Source organism: Ailuropoda melanoleuca, chromosome 6 (genome assembly GCF_002007445.2).
Source record: "Ailuropoda melanoleuca isolate Jingjing chromosome 6, ASM200744v2, whole genome shotgun sequence".
In the NCBI taxonomy this organism is placed as follows: domain Eukaryota; kingdom Metazoa; phylum Chordata; class Mammalia; order Carnivora; family Ursidae; genus Ailuropoda; species Ailuropoda melanoleuca.
This window is the reverse complement of record NC_048223.1, coordinates 73,066,600-73,090,264: the sequence shown is the minus strand read 5'-3', so window position 1 is coordinate 73,090,264 and position 23,665 is coordinate 73,066,600. Positions and strand designations below refer to the sequence as shown.

General features: G+C 39.7%; 1 protein-coding gene across 3 annotated transcripts in view; it reads right to left on the bottom strand.

Moving 5' to 3' along the window:
- Positions 1–1,081: 1,081 nt before the first annotated feature.
- The window catches only part of DDX50 (DExD-box helicase 50), a 38,768-nt gene continuing 16,184 nt past the window's right edge, over positions 1,082–23,665 (bottom strand). For all 3 annotated transcript variants that reach the window (XM_011234324.3, XM_002913733.4, XM_011234329.3), the window contains 7 exons: positions 10,214–10,375; positions 9,611–9,730; positions 8,770–8,843; positions 8,386–8,545; positions 4,799–4,933; positions 3,617–3,661; positions 1,082–1,582 (listed from right to left, as the gene is read on the bottom strand). In XM_011234324.3, the coding sequence (XP_011232626.1) occupies positions 1,304–1,582; positions 3,617–3,661; positions 4,799–4,933; positions 8,386–8,545; positions 8,770–8,843; positions 9,611–9,730; positions 10,214–10,375 (975 nt within the window). In that variant the 3' untranslated portion in view covers positions 1,082–1,303. The remainder of the gene's footprint in view (positions 1,583–3,616; positions 3,662–4,798; positions 4,934–8,385; positions 8,546–8,769; positions 8,844–9,610; positions 9,731–10,213; positions 10,376–23,665) is intronic.

Genomic DNA, 23,665 nt, shown 5'->3' with positions numbered 1-23,665 from the left:
CTAAAAAAAAAAAAATGCTGGTTCAGAAGCTAGACTTATCGGGGTTTAAATCCTCACTGGACAAGTAATAAGCTCTCAAATGCCTCGATTCTTACTAATTAAAATATGTTACCTAACATTAGTGCAGACCACCATCACCTCCACCTTGGATTACTCCAACATCTTAAGAGGTCTCCTGACCTCCAGGCTGGCCCTTCTCCAATTCAGTCTCTTCAGTGCAGCCAATAATCTTTTCTAAAACACAGATCTCATCAGGTTACTCCTTACTTTCAATCTTTTAATGGTTCACCACTGTCTTCAAGAGAATGTTTAAACTTAACAATGCACACAAGGCCTTTCAAATCTGGTCCCTGTTAAATACTAAATCATTCTCTCTTATTCCTATCCTCGGCCTGTCACATGCAAACCATACTGAACTAATTGCCCGTCCTCAGACTTCCTATGGTGTTCTTTGGCTCTGGGTATCTGCATATGCTGTTCTGCCTGCCTGCAAACCCCCCCCCCAAACTCTTCTTCCCACCATACACATACTTGCTTAGATCAACAGAAAGTTTTGTTTAACTTCTTCTTTTGGGTATCATCACTTCTAAGCCTTTCTGACTCCAAGACTGGTTTGGTGTACCCCTACTAGGTCCTTAGCATTCCATACCTACCTATTTTACCCATTAGATGTTAATCTCACTCATAATTGCTTGATTGTCTTTAGACTGTAAGTTCCTTGAGGAGAGTACTGTGCCTTGTGCACCACTATATCCATAATGAATAACACAGTGACAGGCACATAGTAGACTTCAATCATTATCTGGTGAATAAATTATTGGTGCACAGTGCTTGCACACCCTTTTAATGAACTGTATATAGAAGTTAAATGCTACACCTAACCAATCAAGTCACCAGTTTTTATAGCCCTTTAATGTACAAGGGATTTCTTATTTTCTACTATGTATCCTATGAAAGGAATGATCTGAAAACAAATACACCACATTTTGCAAAATGCAAGTAATCTTAAGTAAGACTATTTGACTGTTATGTTTTAGAAGAACCTGCAGAAGATTCCATTGACAAAATTCTTAACACGTAGTGAAAAGAGACAATAAAAGGAGTTTTTTTTATTCAAAGGTATAACTGGATAAGTAGATTTGTTTACAACCATTCTTGTGAAATACTTTTTAAAAAAATATGACCAACTTCTTTGCAAAGAGCAGACACATACCTCAACTATGATGACCTAATTTTTGGTGGATAATGTACATGATTAGGCAGAAATAGGCAAGCTCACACTGGTAGATTAACTATCAAATACTCAGTCAAAACTCCGTTTGTGGCCCCCGCTTCTTGATCGATTTCTATTCCCACTTCGTCTTCTACCATCTTGTCGACTTCCTGAACGACTTCCCTGTCGACTCTGTCTACCTGACCGGCCACCAGATCGACCACCTGACCGGCCCAACCGGCCGGACCGGCCACTTGACCAGCCACTCCTCTGCCTGGAGTTAGAAGATGTGTTTCCATCATAATATTCTTCAATTTCAGGTAACTTTGCTGGCAATGAAAGTATCCAGTCTGAATCATGCCACTCTGCCTGTTGGGGGAATTTAGAGGATTAATATAAATGTAAAACGGAAACCATAAGCAAGCATATGAGTCCAGGAGATTCTTTTTTAACACCCATCCTCTATTAGCTAAAGGCCATCTATCCATTTAAATTCAAAGTATCTGAAACAAAACAAAACCAGAAAACAAAAACAAAAACATATTCAAAGCTCATTAACTAAAGTTCCTAAATTTTAGTCTTAGGAGAAACTCTCAGGCTCATTTTGAAGCTCATAATTTCATATTCAGTTTATACAGAGCACACTCAGTTTATACAGAGCACACTGGGGTGCCTGGGTGGTTCAGTTGGTTGAGCAACTGACTCTTTTTTTTTTTTTTTTTTAAAGATTTTATTTATTTATTTGACAGAGACAGCCAGTGAGAGAGGGAACACAAGCAGGGGGAGTGGGAGAGGAAGAAGCAGGCTCATAGCGGAGGAACCTGATGTGGGGCTCGATCCCATAACGCCGGGATCACGCCCTGAGCCGAAGGCAGACGCTTAACCGCTGTGCCACCCAGGCGCCCCTGAGCAACTGACTCTTGATTTCAGCTCATGTCATCATCTCAGAATTATGAGATGAAGCCCTGCATCAGGATCTGCGCTCCATGGAGAGTCTGTTTGAAATTCTCTTGCTCTCTTCCTTTGCTCTTCCCCCTCACTCTCACACGCTCTCTCTCTCTCAAATAAATAATTTTTAAAAAATTAAAATTAAAAAAATAAAAGAGAGCACTGATTTCTTGGCATGAAACAAGTAGGCCATTAATAAGCAGTGTACTGCTTTCAGTGGGTATATTGAGAGAAGCAAGAAGTGAGAGCTAATGAAGGAGACTAAAAAATCTGTCAACACAGCTAAAGACAAAAATATGTAGCCATTGGAAATAATTTGGTGTTGGAGTAAACAGCTCAAGATTATGCAAATCAGCAGCTAATAAGAGCATCACTATGTTATACCCTGCTACATTAACTATTATTCATTGTGATCATGAGTTGCCAAGGAAAGTGAATATTAAAATACCCTGTTGAGCCTGGGTGGCTCAGTTGGTTAAGCTACCAACTCTCGATTTCGGCTCAGGTCATGGTCTCAGAGTCGTGAGATCGAGCCCCGAGCTGGGCTCCGCACTCCACGGGAGTCTGCTTGAGGATTCTCTCTCCCTCGTCCTCTGCCCCTCCCCCTGCTCGCACGCTCTCTCTAATACATAAATAAATCTTAAAAAAAAAAAAAGTGTCCCTAATAGTTAGGTATATGAAAATATTTATTGTTGAAATGATAGAATACCTACAATTTGTTTCAAAAGAATGCATACAACTCTTAAACCCCTTCATCTATTTCACCCAACCTGCCACCCACCTTCCCTCTGGCAACTACTAATTTGCCTCTGTATTTAAAAATCTATTCTTTTGTCTTTTTTTCTTTGTTCATTTGTTTTGTTTCTTAAATTCCATGTATGAGTGAAGTCATATGGTATTTGTTTTCTTTGTCTTTATCCTACTTTGTGTAAAATAAAAAATTATAAAAATTTATTTAAGCACACTGGGTGTAATACGGAAGTGTTGAATCACTGTGTTGTACACCTGAAACTAATGTAACACTGTATGTTAACTATACTGGAATTTTTAAGTTTATTTAAACATTAAATAAGATACTGTTGCCACTTTCTCCTAGTATAATATGTAAGAAAAAGAGAGGAAGCTGAGTTTGAAAAAAAAAAAAAAAAGAATACATACAGGAGAAGGAGAGTGGGAAAATGGGTGGAAGTGACATGAAACCATGAAACAAACTGGCCATGAGCTGATCATTGTTGAAGCTGGGTGATGGGTACATGAATATTCATTATGCAATTCTATTTTTTATATTTGAAATTATTTATAATAAAAATGTTTTAAATTTGACATAGACTAGATATATTACATTAAGGAATGTGAATTGATTTATGCATCATATTGATACTGTCAATTTTTAAAAATTCCTATTTTTTTAGAGAAACATACTCAATTATTTAACAGATAAAATTTTAAAAATACCTGTAACCTTTCTGATTCAGTTGTGGGAACATCAAAGCAAACACCCTAAAAGCAAAATGAAAACATTTTTATTCAAATGCATATGAGCTGATTTTTTACCAATACACCAAAACTTGCTGGTAATTTTATAGTAGCTAAAAAAAAAGAAAAGATAGGATGTGCCCCATGAATGTTCGTAAGATTAAAACAGCTAACATATACTAATGCATGACATAGCGTGGCTGCTTATTTTATTTTCTAAACCTGAAAAGTAAACACAATATCTAACAGGAATCTACTACTACCACCAAGAATCTAGAGTATTCTCTAGAACAGTTCTTGTAGACACTGTAATGTTTAACGTATAAATTCCTTGAAAAATTTAGTGCCAAAAAGTTTTTATCCTGAAGAGCTGCAGTATTTGTCAAATAATAAGAATGATATAACCCAAGATGTTTCTTCCTTGGTCCTCGTTTCCAATAAATTAAAAGTTAATTTAATTCTCAAGTACGGCAGTTAGTTTGGCCTAAGGATCTTGTTATGTTTTTCCCTCCCCTCCACATTTTTTCTGAATGCATATATTTGTCTCATACTTGCCACAAAAGTTTTTTGATGTTAATAGTAAACTTTGCGAGAAAGGATTTTTTTCTAATAAAAAATGAAGATAACCAATTCTAGGCTAGAACAAACCTATGTAGTAAAGTTAGATGAATAAATAAAACGTCTTTTTTCAAACCCTTAAAGAAACAGTCACGAAGATTAGAGATGGTTTTAACTTTGCTATTTCAAAAATGTATTCAAGACTAATTTACTTAATTACCCTCATTAACAACCAATAACAGGCCATTTAGAAGTCAATATTGAGTATTCTCTGAATAATAAAGCTGTTTAGCCACTGAAATCAAAAGTTACTTAGTCATAAAATAATACACCACACACAACCACACAAAATATGTATCCAAGAGCAGAAACTTAGATAACATGGTTATTACACAAACCAAACAGGATGACTTACAGCTTTCTAGAGGAACAGATTATTTCTATAACTCCCCAAATTTACAACTGGAAACAAACTATCACGCAGAGAAATCTGTATTATTCATCCCATTAGATTTCAAAAAAAGAAAGAACAAAATCTGCTAGTCTTTAGAGACATTTACAATAGTTGACTGAAAAGCCTTTTACTTGGCTAGAAAAACCTACCATATTTCCTTTTAGGAGGCACATTCTGGTAATTTGGGACACAGCATTACTACTCAGTTTTCTGTTAAGTTCTTTCCATGCACAGCTGATATCCTGTATTTCTTCTGGGCTTTCCAGAGTCATGGTGACAAACCCCTTAAGAAATAAAAGTCACATTATCTTTGGAAAAACAGTAGCAGCAGCAGGACAATGAAGTTCTAACTCTGCAGCCATGACTTCATTGTATATTTCTCACAAGTCATCAGTATAACATGAACGCTAAAAAAGTAACTTTTTTTTTAAATGAAGATTTTATTTATTTATTTGTCAGAAAGAGAGAGTGTGTGAGAGAGCACAAGCAGGGGGAGCAGTAGGCAGAGGGAGAAGCAGGGTCCCCACTGAACAAGGAGCCCAATGTGGGGCTTGATCCCAGGACCCCAGGATCATGACCTGAGCCGAAGGCAGACACTTTAACTGACTAAGTCACCCAGGCATCCCAAAAATAACTTCTTTAAAACTATATTAATAGAAGACTAATGTTTACAGATCACTGAAAGAATCATTTTTCTTTGTATTTCTGTAAAGACTACATATTTAATTCTAACCATCATGCTTGAAGAGATAATTAAACTAGAGCATCAGAGAAAAGATAATGTAGTGAAGAACTGAGGACATGCTGAAAGAGTCAAAGTTAGCCTGGAGTGGAAAAACAAGAAGACATAAATCTCTTCACACTTTTGAAGGACTACTACATATTCAAAAATTACTTTTCCTGTAAGACTTCACTGGACAGCAAAAAGATCAACATGAAGAAGATATAGGAAGGGATTCATCTAATAATTTTGTTTTTTTTAAGTTAGCTCTACCACCCAACATGGGGCTTGAATTCACAACCCCAAGATTAAGAGTCAGTCATGTGCTTTACCGACTGAGGCAGCCAGGAGCCCCCATCTAACAACTATCTACTGAGTGTCTTCTACGCATGTGCCAGGGACTATAGTAAGTGCTACAGATTCAGCAGTACATAGTCCTTTCTCTCATGCAGGTTACATTCTAGTGTTGGGGGTGGGGACAAGGTGGGGTAGACAGTAAATAAATAAGCAAATAAGTAAAATGCCAGATAGTAATAAGCATCTTAAAGAAAACTAAAGCAAGGCAAGGGAATAGAGAGTAAAGGGAAAGGGAAGCTATTTTAGACAGGGCGATCGGGAAAGACTGTATGGTGATATTTGAAGAGAGACCTAAATAAAGGGAAGGAGGAAGCCATGTGGTAAAAAGAATGAACATCTGAAGCAGTGCGAGTGCAAAGGTCCTGTGCAGAGTAGGTTTATGTTCGAGTAACAAGTCAGTCAGGGTAGCCGAGACAAGCAAGGACAGAGTGATGAGATGTCAAAGAAGTACTAAGGGGAACACCCTGTAGGACATTTGTGGTAAAGACTTGGATTTTGGTTTAACTATAAAAGAAATTTCAAACCCACTAATACAGTTTCTAAGATACTTAAGAAGTTAGATGACCCATTTGTCAAAGAGGGATTCTTTTATCAGATAAGGGCTGGGAATAAACGATCTCTTAGGTACTTCTTAGCTCTAAAGGCTATTTTAATATTTTCCTAACGGGTATGGCTTAAGTATTTTCTTAAGAAGTATTTGGTGGTAGGGGCACCTGGGTGGCTCAGTCAGCTAAGCGTCTGCCCTTGGCTCAGGTCATGGTTCTCAGGGTCCTGGGACTGAGCCCAGCGTCCGGCTCCCTGATCAGTGGGGTGTCTGCTTCTCCCTCTGCCTCTCCCCCTGGCTGTGCTTTCTCTCTTGCTCACTCTCTTTCAAATAAATAAATAAAATCTTATTAAAAAAAAAAAAAAGAAGCATTTGGTAGGTTATTAGGGAAAGGTTACTTGCTCACCGCTAAAGCATTACCCCACAAATTACTAATTAGAGAGTAAAAAATACCTTTACAATGGGAACATAGGGCAGTTTTCATTGTAAACACGTGATCAGACTAAGCATTATTAGTACTAGAACAATCTGACATTATATGCCTCCTGATGTGATATAGTATAAAATATATAATATAACCCATAGGGTACTTTAGCCAAAACTGTTTAACCTGAATATAAAATCAAGCTTTGACTCTACTTCCAGTTTACAGCAAAGGCTGAATAAAGGCAAAAGTTAAATGATGTATGAAGAAAATAAAACCAGAAAAATGCAGGTAAGATTCTAGACTCTGATCTAGACAACTAATCTACACTCTTCAAAAAATTAATAAAATTAATAAAAATGATGGGAAAACAGTTCCAGATTTAGAGAAACATAACACCAAATGTAACATATGAACTTGAATTGGATCCTGATGCTTTTAATGTTTTTTAGATTTTATTTATTTTAGAGAGAGAGAAAGAGCACACGCACATGCACAAGTGCATGCATGGGGGCAGCGGCAGAGGGAGACAGGCAGACTCCATGCTGAGTGCATAGTTCAACATGGGGCTCAATCTCACAACCCTGAGGATCCAGATGTTTTTTAAAGATACACAGTGTGAGAGGAGCCTGGGTGGCCCAGTCTGTTAAGCATCTGCCTTCAGCTCAGGTCATAATGTCAGGGTCCTGGGACTGAGCCCCACATTGGGCTCCTGCTCAGTGGGGAGTCTGCTTCTCCTTCTCCCTCTTCCCCAGTTCATGCTCCCTCTCTCACATAAATAAAATCTTTAAAAAAATTAAAATAAAATAAATGAAAAATAAAGATACACTGTACAGGGGGGAGGCATCTGGGTGGCTTAGTAGGTTAAGGCACCTGACTCTAGGTTTCGGCTCAGGCCCTGGTCTCAGGGTCGTGGGATGGAGCCCTGCATCAGGCTCTGCTCTAGGTGCGGAGCCTGCTTGGGATTCTCCCTCTCCCCCGATGCTGGAGCTCTCTTTCTCTCAAAAAAAAAAAAGAAAAAAGATAGTGGAGGGGGGCGAGGGGGAAGTGTTGGGACATGTAAGTCATCCCCAGTAAACTGACATTTGACTAAACCATTAACACTTGCCAGATGGAAAACATGAGACACCCCAGATGTACTCATTTATACGATACCAAATTGTCACATGCAAGTTTATCTGCCCTGACCTTCTTGTTCTTCTCTTCCCCCAACTCTCCCTCTTTCTCTCAATCTCTCTGTCCCCACCCAGGCATCAGAGAGCTTTCTTGCTGAGACGTCCTGTCATCCAGGGACTCTCCTCACTTATACCCTGATGACTGATAAATCTTTGAACTACTTGCAACCAATGGGTCTCGCGTGGTTTGTTTTGACATCTGATACTGACCCAGCAGGGCGGTAGGTCAGATGGCGTCACACTACACACACACACCCCACCCTCACACACATAGCCCCTTCACATACACAGGCAAACCTTACTTTGCATGGCACTGTGTTACATGCACAGAATCTATGCTTTGATTTGCATGGTTCCATGGCAACTGACAAAATAAAGAACAGGGTCTGCTGTGTAAGTTTCAGTTAACACAGTACTGTGCAAAGTCTCCTGTTTTTCTCTCCAGATAGATGGATTATCTACAGTTCCATTTTTATCTTTTCTCAACCACACATGGTTTTCTCACAGATTTCTACCTTATCAGAGGTGATCAAGGATCGCGGTTCAAAACTTGATGCACCAGAGATGTGGGCTAATGCTGCAGCCAATGCATCCACCGCCCCTTTCTCTTCTATCAATCTCTGAGCTGATGGTCGGAAAAAATCAACAGCAGCATAAGAAACGGAAGCCAGAGACCTATGGTTTAAAAATAGTAAATTTTCTTGGTCAAGTCAAAGGTAAAAAATCAAAGGTAAGAGAATGAATGGGAAAAGAAAGAGCAACGTTTTCGTATTTTAACATAACTAAAAGTCTGCTGGTAAAATTGGTGATTAAGTTTTCTGATATTTGAACTAGGAGAGCTTAAAGATGAATAGCCTAATACAAAAGAAAAACTTATTCAGCAAGGTCAGAAAGCATACCTGATGGCATCCATGCTTTTAGACTTAACTAAATCCATTGTAGAAGGAACACCTACACGTTTAAAAGTAATTCCCTGAAAATGAAAGAATTACATTAAAGAAAAATGGAAGGCTTTACAATTAATTCCTAAATTCATATAGTTTGTTGAATTTCCATTTCTTGGACTTAAGAGTTCCAAGCCCCAGTAGATCAAAAGACCTGCTTTTTCTAATAAATCATCAATTACAAATTCTAGGAAGAGAAAAGAAAATTTAATTGCCCTTAGTTATAGTCATGAAATTTCACTTGCAAAATAAAGCTGATTCCAAAAAAGGAAAAAAGATGCTGATCACCTCTATCAACTTTTTTTTTATTACCCTATCTCATTTTACAAAGTAGATGAAATAGTGTTTAAAAACACACATCATGAAAATAGGAAAAATGTAAAATACCACACAAAAAAATACAGGCCACAAAAAATGTATATAATTTCTTATAGAAACTGGCCATTGTACCATTACTCAATATAATCTTGGCAAATACACCAAGACTATGGCACAGTCACCCCTTTACAATGCTGGACTATGAGATACTGAAATCACAATGCACCTCTGATTTTAGAATCAAGGGAGAAACTCAAGGGAAAAATGAGAAAGTCAGCTCTTCTGTCTTCACAATAAAAGCTGTATCAAAACAAAGTCTTGCAGCTCATATAAATTTAGCTCTCCACATGCTTCACATCCAAATGTAGCTTAAACTGAGAAAAGTTATAAGCATCTATTTGTGAGAACAAATATAAAAAGAGCTCTTTTCTAAGGCACCATTTAGATAATAAGTCTGAAATAATTTAACTCTACTTACTGCTTTTTGTTCCACATATCTTAGTTGACCTCTTTCTCTGGGTTGATAAAAACATATGCAAATCCCTGTTCGGCCAGCTCTACCTGTGCGTCCAGAACGATGAATATAGGACTCAACATCCTGAAAATAAAAAAGGCAATGCTTTTTTTAAAAATCTGGTCAAAAAAAAAAAAAAACCTGGCAAGTTACACAGTCATTCCAAAATCAAATAATAATGCTAAAAACACCAAACTACTACTACCAATAACATTTTTATTTCAATCCTGTTGCCCTTTCAACATCCCAAAGAACTTTTATGCTGAATTTCTGGATAAAAGGAGTAGGATTTAAAATCTTTTTATCCACCTCATCCTAGGGCTCTTCATATGACAACTTTTTATAATCCCTTTGCATGATTCCATGCTTCAAATCCAAATAAAGAGGTTAATCATTTGCTAAGAAATCAGATTCCGACCAATTTAACACTGCATTAGTTTAAAAAAAAAAAAAGGCTAATAGCAAGAACAGATACTGTATTTTTCATATCCCAAGCAATATCTTATACATAAAATGGCAATTTACACAGCTGTTCTTATATTCCCTAAATAAAATCTCATTTCTCACCTGTGGAGGAGAACTTTGAATCACCAGGTCAACCTCAGGAATGTCCAAACCACGGGCAGCCACATTGGTTGCCACCAAAACTTTAAAACTACCTTCTCTGAAGCCTTTCAGTGTAATTTCTCTTTGTGATTGTGCAATGTCGCCATGTAAACACTGGGCATTCTATTTGAAGAAAGGGAAAAAGTAAGTGTACAACTCACACGTGCAGTCTATAGCACCCTAACAGCATGTAGTCTGTGCTCTTTTCTTTGTTGTTTTTAATCTTCTTCTTCTTCTTTTTAAGTAATCTTTACACCCAACGTGGCGCTCTAACTCATGCCCCCAAGATCAAGAATCAGATGCTCCACTGACTGAGCCAGCCAAGTGCCCCAATGTTCTTATTTTCTGATAATTATAGTAATGCATGCTTATTGTTCAAAAAGACCAAACATTACAGAAAATATTTAACAAAGGAGTGCCTGGGTGGCTCAGTCGGTTAAGGATCTGCCTTCGGCTCAGGTCATAATCCCAGGGTCCTGGGATCAAGCCCCATGTCAGGCTTCCTGCGCAGCAGGGACTCTGCTTCTCTTTCTCCCTCTGCCGTTCCCCCTGCTTGTGCATGCATGCTCTCTTCTCTCAAATAAATAAAATCTTAAAAAAAAAAATTAACACAAAATATAAAAGCTTCTCTTAATACCAGCCTCCTAATAATTCACTAACAGTTTGGTGAGTATTCCTCCAGATACTTTTTTTAAAAAAACACATACAGAGGCACCAAAGTGGCTCAGTGGGTTAAGCCTCTGCCTTTGGCTCAGGTCATGATCTCAGGGTCCTGGGACTGAGCCCCACGTCGGGCTCCCTGCTCAGCGGGGAGTCTGATTCTCTCCCTTCCTCTGCCCCTTCCCCTGCTCATGCTCTCTTTCTTTCTCTTTCAAATAAATAAATCTTAAAAAAAAAAAAAACCCACACATACACACAACCCACATGTAACAGCATACATTATAATTTTATGTATTTACCTATAAAATGAGATTATACTACATAATCACTGTTTTGAAACCTGCTTTACAAATTATCTTAGCCATTTTTCCACATTTGTAGATATAACTCTACTTCGTTTTTTAAAACTGTATATGATTTCATCATATGACGTAGTACCATTTATTTTAGCAATATCTTATTGATGACCATTTGGGTCACATCCAAGTTTTCACCTTTAGAAACAATACTACAATGAAGAACGTTGTACTTTTATCTTTGGACCCCTCGGTATATGTGTATTTCAGTAGGACACATATCTAGAAGGTGAATTTCTAGGTCAAAAATTATGAACATTTAACATTTTAATAGCTATTGCAAAACTGTTGTAAAAAGAGGTTCTGGGGGTGGGAGACACCTGGCTGGCTCAGTGGGAAGAGCAAGCAACTCAATCTTGGCGTCATGAGTTCGAGCCCCACATTGAGTATAGAGATTACTTAAATAAATACATACATAAACATAAAAAAAAAAAGGTTGTACCCATTTATTCTTCAACATTTGTGAGTCTTTACTTTATCATACCCTACCTATCCTGTGTATTATGAATCATTATAATCTCTGTAAATCTAATAGGCAAAAATGATTTCCCAATGTTGTTTTAATTTACATTTCTGTAATATTTAGTGAAGTTGAACCTATTTTTATACAATTTATATATTATCTTCTATTTATACAGAAAATAATTTTTCTATTACAAAAGAATTTTAAGGGTGCCTGGGTGGCTCAGTCAGTTATGTGTCTGACTCTTAGTTTCAGCTCAGGTCATGATCTCATGGGTCACAGGGAGCCTGCATGAGGAGTCTCTCCCTCTGCCCCTCACCCCATTCGTACTCAGGCTTGCTCTCTCTCTAAAATACATCTTAAAAAAAAAAAAAAAAAGGAAAGAAATGGACCATTTTAAATCATGGGAGGCAGAATCCAAAAATAGTTTGTAGTAAACTGAATAGCAAATGGTAAGGAAGAAAAGTCAAGAGTGATGTGTAGATTTCTGGCTTAGTCTATGGGTAGATGTACCATTTAACAATAGGGAATGTTGGAGACAGAGTGGGCACAGGAAAATAGAAAAGAATAAATTCAATTTTAGGGACCCTAATAACGGGTTGGGGTGTCTGTGGCCAAAAGGATAAACACAGGTCTAGATTCTGGAGACAGAGCTAACCTGGAAAAAGATTTAGACATTATCAGCATATGTATAGGAGCCATAAGAGTGATTAGTTATACACATCTGTATACATAGCTATATTTCTTTCTTTCTTTTTTTTTTTTTAAGGTTTTATTTATTTATTTGACAGACAGAGACAGCCAGCGAGAGAGGGAACACAAGCAGGGGGAGTGGGAGAGGAAGAAGCCAGGCTCCTAGCGGAGGAGCCTGATGTGGCGCTCGATTCCAGAACACCAGGATCACGCCCTGAGCCAAAGGCAGACGCTTAACGACTGCGCCACCCAGGCGCCCCTATATTTCTTTATTTCTATACTTACTTGTCTGCTTGCTTTAAGAAAAGGATTGTGCTAAATGCTTTAAATGATTTCACATAAACCTTAAAAGTAGAAAAAAATTATTTTTAATATCACTTTTAATCTTTTTTTTTGCACCTTGCATATTTTTTTTAATTTTATTTTATTATATTATGTTAATCACCATACAGTACATCCCCAGATTCCGATGTAAAGTTTGATGCTTCATTAGTTGCGTATAACACCCAGTGCACCATGCAATACGTGCCCTCCTTACTACCCATCACCAGTCTATCCCATTCCCCCACCCCCTCCCCTCTGAAGTCTTCAGTTTGTTTCTCATAGTCCATAGTCTCTCATGTTTCATTCCCCCTTCTGATTACCCCCCTTTTCTTTATCCCTTTCTTCCCCTACCGATCCTCCTAGTTCTTATGTTCCATAGATGAGAGAAATCATATGATAATTGTCTTTCTCTGCTTGACTTATTTCACTTAGCATTATCTCCTCCAGTGCCGTCCATGTTGCAGCAAATGTTGAGAATTCGTTCTTTCTGATAGCTGAGTAATATTCCATTGTATATATGGACCACAGCTTCTTAATCCAGTCATCTGTTGAAGGGCATCTCGGCTCCTTCCATGATTTGGCTATTGTGGACAATGCAGCTATGAACATTGGGGTGCATATGGCCCTTCTCTTTACTACGTCTGTATCTTTGGGGTAAACACCCAGTAGTGCAATGGCTGGGTCATAGGGTAGTTCAATTTTTAACTTTTTAAGGGACCTCCACACTGTTTTCCAGAGTGGCTGTACCAACTTGCATTCCCACCAACAATGTAGGAGGGATCCCCTTTCTCCACATCCTCTCCAACAATTGTTGTTTCTTGCCTTGTCTATCTTTGCCATTCTAACTGGCGTAAGGTGGTATCTCAGTGTGGTTTTGATTTGAATTTCCCTGATGGCTAATGATTTTGAACATTTTTTCATGTGTCTGTTAGCCATTTGTATGTCTTCATTGGAAAAGTGTCTGTTCATATCTTCTGCCCATTTTATGATTTGTTTATTTGTTTCTCGTGTATTGAGTTTGAGAAGTTCTTTGTAGATCTTGGATACCAGTCCTTTATCTGTGGTGTCCTTTGCAAATATATTCTCCCATTCCGTGGGCTGTCTCTTAGTTTTTTTGACTGTTTCCTTGGCTGTGCAGAAGCTCTTTATCCTGATAAAGTCCCATAAGTTCATTTTATCTTTTATTTCTCTTGCCTTTGGAGATGTGTCGTGAAAAAGGTTGCTCTGGCCGATGTCATAGAAGTTGTTGCCTATGTTCTCCTCTAGAATTTTGATGGATTCCTGTCTCACATTGAGGTCTTTCATCCATTTGGAGTTTATTTTTGTGTATGGTGTGAGAGAGTGGTCAAGTTTCATTCTTTTGCATGTAGCTGTCCAATTTTCCCAGCACCATTTATTGAAGAGACTGTCTTTTTTCCACCGGATGTTTTTTCCTGCTTTATCAAAGATTAGTTGCCCAAAGAGCCGAGGGTCCATTTCTGGGTTCTCTATTCTGTTCCATTGGTCGATGTGTCTGTTTTTGTGCCAGTACCATGCTGTCTTTGTGATCACAGCTTTGTAGTACAGCTCGAAATCCGGCATTGTGATGCCCCCAGCTTTGTTTTTCCTTTTCAACAGTTCCTTGGAGATTCGGGGCCTTTTCTGGTTCCATACAAATTTAAGGACTATTTGTTCCAGTTCTTTGAAAAATGTCCTCGGTATTTTGATCGGGATAGCATTGAAAGTGTAGATTGCTCTGGGTAGTATGGACATTTTAACTATGTTAATTCTTCCAATCCATGAGCATGGAATATTTTTCCATCTTTTTATGTCTTCCTCAATATCTTTCAAAAGTGATCTATAGTTTCTAGCATATAGGTCCTTTACGTCTCTGGTTAAGTTAATTCCAAGGTAACGCATGGTTTTTGGTGTTATTGTAAATGGGATGGATTCCCTAATTTCTCTTTCTTCAGTCTCGTTATTCGTGTATAGAAATGCAACTGATTTCTGGGCATTGATTTTGTATCCTGCCACCTTACTGAATTGTTCTATAACTTCTAATAGTTTGGGAGTGGATTCCTTTGGGTTTTCCATATAGAGTATCATGTCATCTGCAAAGAGAGACAGTTTGACTTCTTCTTTGCCGATTTGGATACCTTTGATCCCTTTTTGTCTTCTGATTGCTGTTGCAAGGACTTCTAGTACTATGTTGAATAATAGTGGCGAGAGTGGGCATCCTTGTCGTGTTCCTGATCTTAAGGGAAAGGCTTCCAGCTTTTCCCCATTGAGAATAATGCTTGCAGTAGGCTTTTCATAGATGGCTTTTATGAGATTGAGAAATGTACCCTCTATTCCTACACTCTGAAGGGTTTTAATCAGGAAAGGATGCTGTATTTTGTCAAATGCTTTTTCTGCATCAATTGAGAGGATCATATGGTTCTTGAGTCTTTTCTTGTTGATATGATGTATCACATTGATTGATTTGCGAGTGTTGAACCATGCTTGCATCCCAGGTATGAATCCCACTTGGTCATGATGGATAATCCTTTTAATGTACTGTTGGATTCTATTAGCAAGGATCTTGTTGAGGATTTTGGCATCCATATTCATTAGAGAAATCGGTCTGTAATTCTCCTTTTTGAGGGGGTCTTTGCCTGGTTTGGGGATCAAGGTAATATTAGCCTCATAGAATGAGTTTGGTAGCTTTCCTTCTGTTTCTATTTTTTGAAATAGCTTTAGGAGAATAGGTATTATTTCTTCTTTGAATGTTTGGTAGAATTCCCCAGGAAAACCGTCTGGGCCTGGAGTTTTATTATTTGGAAGGTTGTTTATCACTGACTCAATTTCTTCATAGTTAATTGGCCTATTTAAGAAATCTATTTCTTCCTGTTTCAGTCTTGGTAGTTTATAGGTTTCCAGGAAGGCCTCCATCTCTTCCAGATTGTTTAGTTTTTTGGCATATAGCTGTTGATAAAAGTTTCTAATAATCCTTGCAATTTCAATGGTGCTGGTCGTGACCTCTCCCTTTTCAGTCATAATTTTAATAATCTCAGTCCTTTCTCTTTGTTTTTGGACAAGTTTTGCCAGTGGTCTATCAATTTTATGGATTCTCTCAAAGAACCAGCTTCTAGTCCTGTTGATCTGCTCTACTGTGGTTCTGGTCTCTAATTCATTGATTTCTGCTCTAATCTTGGTCAACTCCTTCCTTGTCAGTGGGTTAGGCCTGTCCCTCTGTTGCTGTTCCAGTTTCTTGAGGTGAGAATATAGAAACTGCATTTTAGATTTTTCTATTCTTTTGAGTGAGGCTTGGATGGCTATGTATTTCCCCCTTAGGACTGCCTTTGCAGTATCCCATAGGTTTTGGACCGTTGTGTATTCATTCTCGTTGGTCTCCATAAATTGTTTAATTTGTTTTTTGATTTCCTGGTTTATCGAGTCATTCTTGAGCAGGATGGTTCTTAGCCTCCAAGTGTTTGAGTTTCTTCCAGGTTTTTCCTTGTGGTTGAGTTCCAATTTCAGAGCGTTGTGGTCTGAGAATATGCAGGGGATAATTTCAATCTTTTGGTATTGGCTGAGACCTGTTTTGTGTCCCAGAGCATGATCTATTCTTGAGAATGTTCCATGGGCATTTGAATAGAATGAGTATTCTTTGGTTCTGGGGTGTAGTGTTCTATATATATCTATGAGGTCCAACTCGTCGAGTATGGCATTCAAAGCCTTTGATTCTTTGCTTAGTTTTTGCCAGGGTGTTCTGTCTATTTCTGATAGTGGGGTGTTGAGGTCCCCTACTATTACTGTGTTCTTATCTATATGTCTCTTTATTTTGGTTAAGAGTTGGCTTGTGTATCTTGCTGCTCCCCTGTTGGGGGCATATATATTAATAATTGTCATATCCACTTGTTGAATACTTCCTTTAAGAATAATATAGTGCCCTTCTGTATCTCTCTCTATGGCCTCTAGTTTAAAATCCAGTCTATCTGATATGAGAATTGCTACTCCAGCTTTCTTTTGAGGTCCATTTGCGTGGAAGATGGTACTCCATCCCCTTACTCTAAGTCTGAATGCATCTTTGGGTTCAAAATGAGTCTCTTGTAGACAGCAAATGGATGGGTCATGTCTTTTTATCCAATCTGCAACCCTGTGGCGTTTTATGGGAGAGTTTAAGCCATTTAGATTGATAGAGATTATTGACAGATATGATTTTAATGATGCCATTTCTCTTTAAAGTCTTTGTATCGGTTGTGACTTGCTGCTCTGTATCACTCTTGGGGCCTTTTTACCTTTATAGAGCCCCCCTTAATATCTCCTGTAGGGCTGGTTTCGTGGTTACGAAATTGGTTAATGATTGGCGATTTTGGAACGTCTTTATTTCTCCATCAATTCTGAATGACAGCTTTGCTGGATAAAGGATCCTTGGCTGCATGTTTTTCTCTGAAAGAGCTTTAAAAATGCCCCCCCAAGCCTTTCTCTCATTCCAGGTCTCTGTAGACAGGTCTGACGTAATCCTGATACCTTTGCCTTGGTACGTGAGAAATTTCTTTGCCCTGGCCGCTTTCAATACTGTATCCTTGGATCTAATATTTGCGAATTGCACTATGACATGCCGTGGCGTAGGTTTGTCCTGGTTGAGCTTGGATGGGGTCCTCTCTGCCTCTTGGACACGAATGCTTGTTTCCCTTGCTAGATTAGGGAAGTTTTCAGCTACAATTTGTTCAAATATCTCTTCTAGACCTCTGTTTTTCTCCACCCCTTCAGGGATGCCGATGATTCTGACATTGGATCGTTTCATAGAGTCAGTAATCTCCCGTAATCTACATTCGTGGGCGTGGATTTTTTTAAGACCAGCTTCTATTTTCGTTTTTTCTTCTACTAACCCATCCTCCAATTCGCTAACGCGTTCCTCTGCCTCGGTGACCCTGGCCGTCAGAGCCTCTAGTTTTGACTGTATTTGGCCCATAGAATTTTTAATTTCTGTCAGATTCGCTCTCATTTCTGCCCTTAGGGATTCTATATTCTCAGCAACGCTTTCTCTGATGCTTTTTTCAAGTTTACTCATCATCTTGACCATTGTTGCTCTGAATTCCATTTCTGATAATTGGGATACATCCATATGTATTAATTCTGTGGCCGAGGCCAATTCTGTGGCAGAGGCCACAGACTCATTATCTTTTCTTTGCTGGGGGGGACTTCTCCTTCTCGTCATTCTGATGAAGAGAGATTGCAGGGTTGTCCAGAGCCCAAGTGTTGACTGGGACCCAGGCCGTGCGCCCTTGTTTTATAGAGATCTTAGGGATGTGGGCTTCTTCCTTAAAGAGTTTATTTATTTATTTGAGAGAGAGAGAGACAGTCAGCAAGAAAGGGAACCCAAGCAGAGGAGTGGGAGAGGAAGAAGCAGGTTCCCGGTGGAGAAGCCCGATGAGGGACTCCTTTCCGGAACGTTGTAAACACACCCTAATCCGAAGACAGGTGCTTGGTGACTGCGCCACTCAGGCGCTCCGGGTTGTGGGCTTCTTGATTTTTCAGCCTGCCTTCTGGGGGAGGGGCCTGCCTGCCGGTACTCAGAAAACCCTGTTTGGGTAGAGTCTCTGTGTCCCTTGCGAGGGGGGATGGGGATGGGCACCCTGTGAGCCGGTATTTCCGGGCTTTTGTTCTCTGGCGGCTTTCCCTGGCGGTTTGCTATGCCTCTTCTGAGAGAGCAGCAGCGGCTGAAATTCAGCCTCTGTCTCAGAACAGAGGGATCGCGGATCGTTCTCCACTGATGTTCTGGCCACTTTAACTCTGTTTCTGTTGGTGCTGCTCAACCCTGCAGCATCCCGGGCTGTGCGCCCCACACCCGGCGTCCCAGCCCTCACTTCCAGGGCCGGCACGTCTCTGTCCTTTGTGTTTCCAACCCCGCCAGCCGCCAGCCGCCCCGCGCGGGCTCCCGGAGCTCCCCGTCTCAGTCTGGTGTCTCACGGGTGCTGACCGCGAGTCCGCCTGCTCCCCCGTGCAGGTGGCCCTCCAGCCGCCAGCCGCCCCGCGGACGCTCCCGGAGCTCCCGGTCTCAGCCTCGATCCAGTGAGCACACCGGAGCTCCGGAGCTCCGTGAGATGCTTGGTGGTGCACGCTCCCGGCTCACGGACTCAGTCTGCCGTTTCCAGAGTGCGGGTCCGCGGTCCGCCCGCTCCCCGGTGCAGGTGGCCCGCCAGCCGCCCTGCGCGCGCGCTCCTGGAGCTCGCGTTCTAAGTCTGTTGTCTCGCGGGTGCCGTCCGCGAGTCCGCCTGCTCCCCCGTGCAGGTGGCCCGCCAACCGCCAGCCGTCCCGCGTGCGCTCCCGGAGCTCCCTTCTCAGCCTGCTGTCTCAAGCGTGCGGGTCCGCGGTCTGTCCGCTCCCCCTTGCAGGTGGCTACCGCTTCCCGGCGCCCTGACACGGCGGCTCCCTCCCCCTTCTGTTTAGCTTCCGATATCTGTGCGCGGTTTCACGGCTCCCCGCTTCGTACCTCGATACTCAGCGCTGGAGATGTTCATTTGTAGAGATCCAGATGTATCTTCCTGCGTCTCAGGCTGATTCCATGGATATTCCTGCTGGTCTGGTACCTATCCAGCTTAACTCAGGGGACCGGCTGAAAAAGGGGTCCCCTACTCCTCCGCCATCTTAACCCGATTCCTTTAATATCACTTTTAATCTTATTTATTTATTTAGAGAGCATGTGAGCAGAGTGGGGAGGGGCAGAGAGAGAGAGCACGAGAATCCCAAACAGAGATTCTGTGGAGCCTGACATGGCGCTTGATCCTACCACCGAGATCGTGACCTGAGCTGAAATCAAGAGTCAGATGCTTAAGGGACTGAGCCAGCCAGGTGGCCCATTAATATCACTTTTTAAAAGGAAACATGGGCAAAAAAACATGAACTGACTTGTTCAAGGTTACACAGCCAGTAAGTAATACAAGTGGGATTTAAACCCTAATCTGACTCCGAAGTCTGTGATATTAATCACTATGCTCAAGAAAAATACATCAAGTGAGAAGAAACAAGTACGGACATTAGATCCATGAGAAATGCCAATATTTAAAGTATGAACAAGAATACAAAAAGACCTCAATAAAACTGAGAAAGGTTACCCAGAGAAGGAAGAAAACCTGTGTGATATCACACAACCCAAGGTAAGAGAAATGTTCAAGAAAGGAAATATTATTGCCTTACTGTTTTTTTAAGTCACAAACATACTTTAAAATATTGGACAGTTTTTCATTGTGAAGTTTTCAAATTCACTTTAAATTTTTTTTTAATTTAAATTCAATTAATTAACAAATAATGTATTATTAGTTTCAGAGGTAGAGGTCAGTGATTCATCAGTCTTATACAATACTCAGTGCTCATTACATCACGTGCCCTCCCCAATGTCCATCACCCAATTACCCCATCCCCCTGCCCCCTCAAATTCAAATTTAAAAAATTTGATTTAACACTGACTTTTTACTTGATAATTAGTCCTAAGAAGGGATGTAATACATTTATAATACCAGTGATGGTTTCCAGGTCTCCAGTTTATGAGTAAATTATTTTCCAAAAGTTTGTGTGCATGCATGCATGGGTGTGTGTATGTATCTGTGTGACTGTTTAGAATTAATAAGGTATTGTTCTGGTAAAACCCGACCTTAAGAAAAAAATTAAAATTTAAAAATAAAAAAAAGGAACTAACCAATAAAGTTCCCTCATTAGGCCCTGAAATCCTATATCACCTATAATGATATGCTGCTACTACTACTTTTTACCTAAAGAGTAAGCCAGCAGAGGAGAAACTGAATTGCTCTCAACCATAGAAGCTGGTTAGCATCCAGTAAGAGGGGAATCCTCAGCCAGCCTCTGTAGCAAGGCAACTCCTCCCTATGAGATAAAACAATAGCTTCTGCAACACTTTTGCTGAGTGTTCTAAAGCAATAACAGGAAAGGTAAATCAACTACCCTCAATCACTTTCACTACTTAGCAACCATCGTCCATGTATACTGTATATAAAGCTGAAACTATACAGTTAGTTAAAATGATACTGGGGAAGATGTTGACAGCATAGTCTTTGAATCTCCAGTTCCCATATAAAAACAGAGCAATTAGGATAACAAACCTAAAAATCCACAGACATCTATGACAAAGGTAAGAGACAAGTATTTTCATGATTTTCAAACATGAGCAGGTAGGGACAAGACCTGTATATATAGGGTGGGGGGAGATGTGCTGGTCCTAAGACCAAATACTCCCCAGAAAGCATAACGGACCAATTTGAAGATAGCAGCTGAAACCAGGAGAGTTTTTGTACACTGAAGGACGATTGTGAGGATCCAGAGGTAAGGTGTGAAAGAGGCTGGAGGAGCCTGGACCCTTTATGAACTTTCAAAATTTACAAGTCAATGCTCCTTTGACAGGACAAAGGCCCACAGTAAGGAGAAAGGGTTGGACCTAGGATCCAAACTGAGGAAGCCAGGGATCACAGAAGCAAAGGAAGAGAAGATCCAGACAAAAATGAGGGAAAAGACAGCCAGAGCTCAGAAAGTGGAAGATCCTTTTTCCCTTTTAACAGCTTTATTGAGATATAATTTACACACCAAACAATAACAGAAGAAACAGCTCTAGAGCTGTGAAGCTTGAAAACTATTCTGACTCATGCCTCCCCATTAAAGTTCATAAAGATTAATTTCCCCCAAAGGGTGCCTGGCTGGCTCAGTCAATAGAGCATGTGACTCTCGATCATAGTGTGAGTTTGAGCCCCACGTTGGGCGTAGAGATTATCTAAAAACAAAATCTTTTTTTTCTTAAAGATTTTATTTATTTGACAAAGAGAGACAGGAGAGCACAAGCAGGGGGAGTGGCAGATGGAGAGGGAGAAGCAGGCCCCCTGCTGAGCAGGGAGCCCGATGTGGGGCTCGATTCTGGATCCTGGGATAGTGACCTGAGGGGAAGGCAGTTGCTTAACCGACTGAGCCACCCAGGCACCCCCAAAATCTTTAAAAAACATTAATTTCACCTAAAAATGAGCAACAGTAAGGATCACAGTTCCTAACGCCAAAAACAAACAAATAACCCAATTAAAAAATGGGCAGAAGACATGAACAGACATTCCTCTAAAGATGACATACAGAGATGGTCAACAGACACATGAAAAGATGCTTAATATCACTCACCACCAGGGAAATGCAAATCAAAACTACAGTGAAATATCACCTTACACTGTCAGAATATCTAAAATCAAAAACACAAGAAACAGCAGGTGTTATCAAGGATGTAGAGAAAAAGGAACCCTCATGTACTGTTGGTAGGAATGCAAACTGGTGGAGCCGTTGTAGAAAATGGTATGGAGGTTCCTCAAAAAGTTAAAAATAGAGGCTACCTAAACTACCCTAAGATCCAGTAATTGTACTACTGGATATTTACCCTCAAAATACAAAACACTGTATCAAAGGGATACATGCATCCCTGTGTTTATTACAACACTACTTACAACAGCTAAACTATGGAAGGAGCCCAAGTCTCCATTGACAGGTGAATGGATAAAGGAAATATGGTATGCACATACAATGCAATATTACTCAGCTATAAAAAAAAGAATGAAATCTTGCCATTTGCAACGCGGATGGAGCTAGAGAGTATGATGCTAAGTGAAACGAGTCAGAGAAGGACAAATACCGTATGATTTTAGCCCATGTGGAATTTAAGAAAACAAATGAACGAAGAAAAAAGAACAAAAAAGGGAGAAAGATAAACCAAGAAACAGACTCTTAACTATAGAGAACAAACAGATGATTACCAGAGGGGAGGAGAGTTGGGGGAGGGGTGAAATAGGTGATGTGGATTAAAGATGCTCATCATCATGAGGCCTGAGTAATGTACAGAACTGGTGACTCACTATACTGTACACCTGGAAATAATATAACACTGTATGTTAACTATACTGGAATTAAAAACTTAATGAAAGAAAGACCACAGCTGAATCCCACAAAAAGTAATTAGAAGAGGGAAAAAAGACTAAGCGGAATATCCCTACAAATCATAAAGGAACTCTAGAAAGGCATGCCCACAAAACAAATGGAAAGTATAGCATTGTATTTCTGAATAAGCTAAGAGAAATTTTTAAATGATATATGAAAGAACAAGAAAAATCAAAATGAGAAAAACAAAAAAATGAGGTAAAATGACTCAACAAAGAAGTAGAAATAAAGATTAAGAGTCTTCACAAATGAAGACTTTACTGGAAGGAATACAAGACTGAGCAAATGTAAGAGTTAATGCCTTAAAAATAGGAAATCTTGAAAAACTGAAATAAAGAGATGAAAAGGATTTGAGATAGTGACAAAGAAGAGAGGAAAAAAAAGAAACCAACATATGCAGAGTCCCTAAAGAAAACAAAAAACAATCAGACACACCAAACACCAAAAAATTGAAAATCAAGAAAATTTTGCATTTGAAGCTACAGTGTACCCACAAAAAGGGACCAAGAACAATACAAAATACATTCTAATAAAACTGCAGATTTAAAGATTTATTTATTTTAGAGAGAGAGAAAGAGTACCTGTGCGAGTGTGGGGAAGGGCAGAGGGAGAGAATCTTCAAGCAGACTCCCCGCTGAGTGCAGAGCCTATGTGGGGCTCGATCTCACAACCCATAAGATCAAAACCTGAGCCGAAACCAAGAGTTGAACACTTAACCTAAGCCACCCAGGGGCCCCTGATTTTTAAAGAAAAATTTAAAAAGTCTTTTGCCTGAAGGCAAAATCTTGTAAGGAAAAAAAATCAGACTGGAATCAGACTTTTTACAGAATGCTTTACCCCAAAAACAATGGCAAAATACATTCAAAACCCTGAAGGAAAAAAAATATGAACCAAGAATTTTAATATCCAGCCAAATGATTTTCAGGTATAAACTTACAAATATGCTATTATCAACAGGCAATATTATTTCCCTAAGCC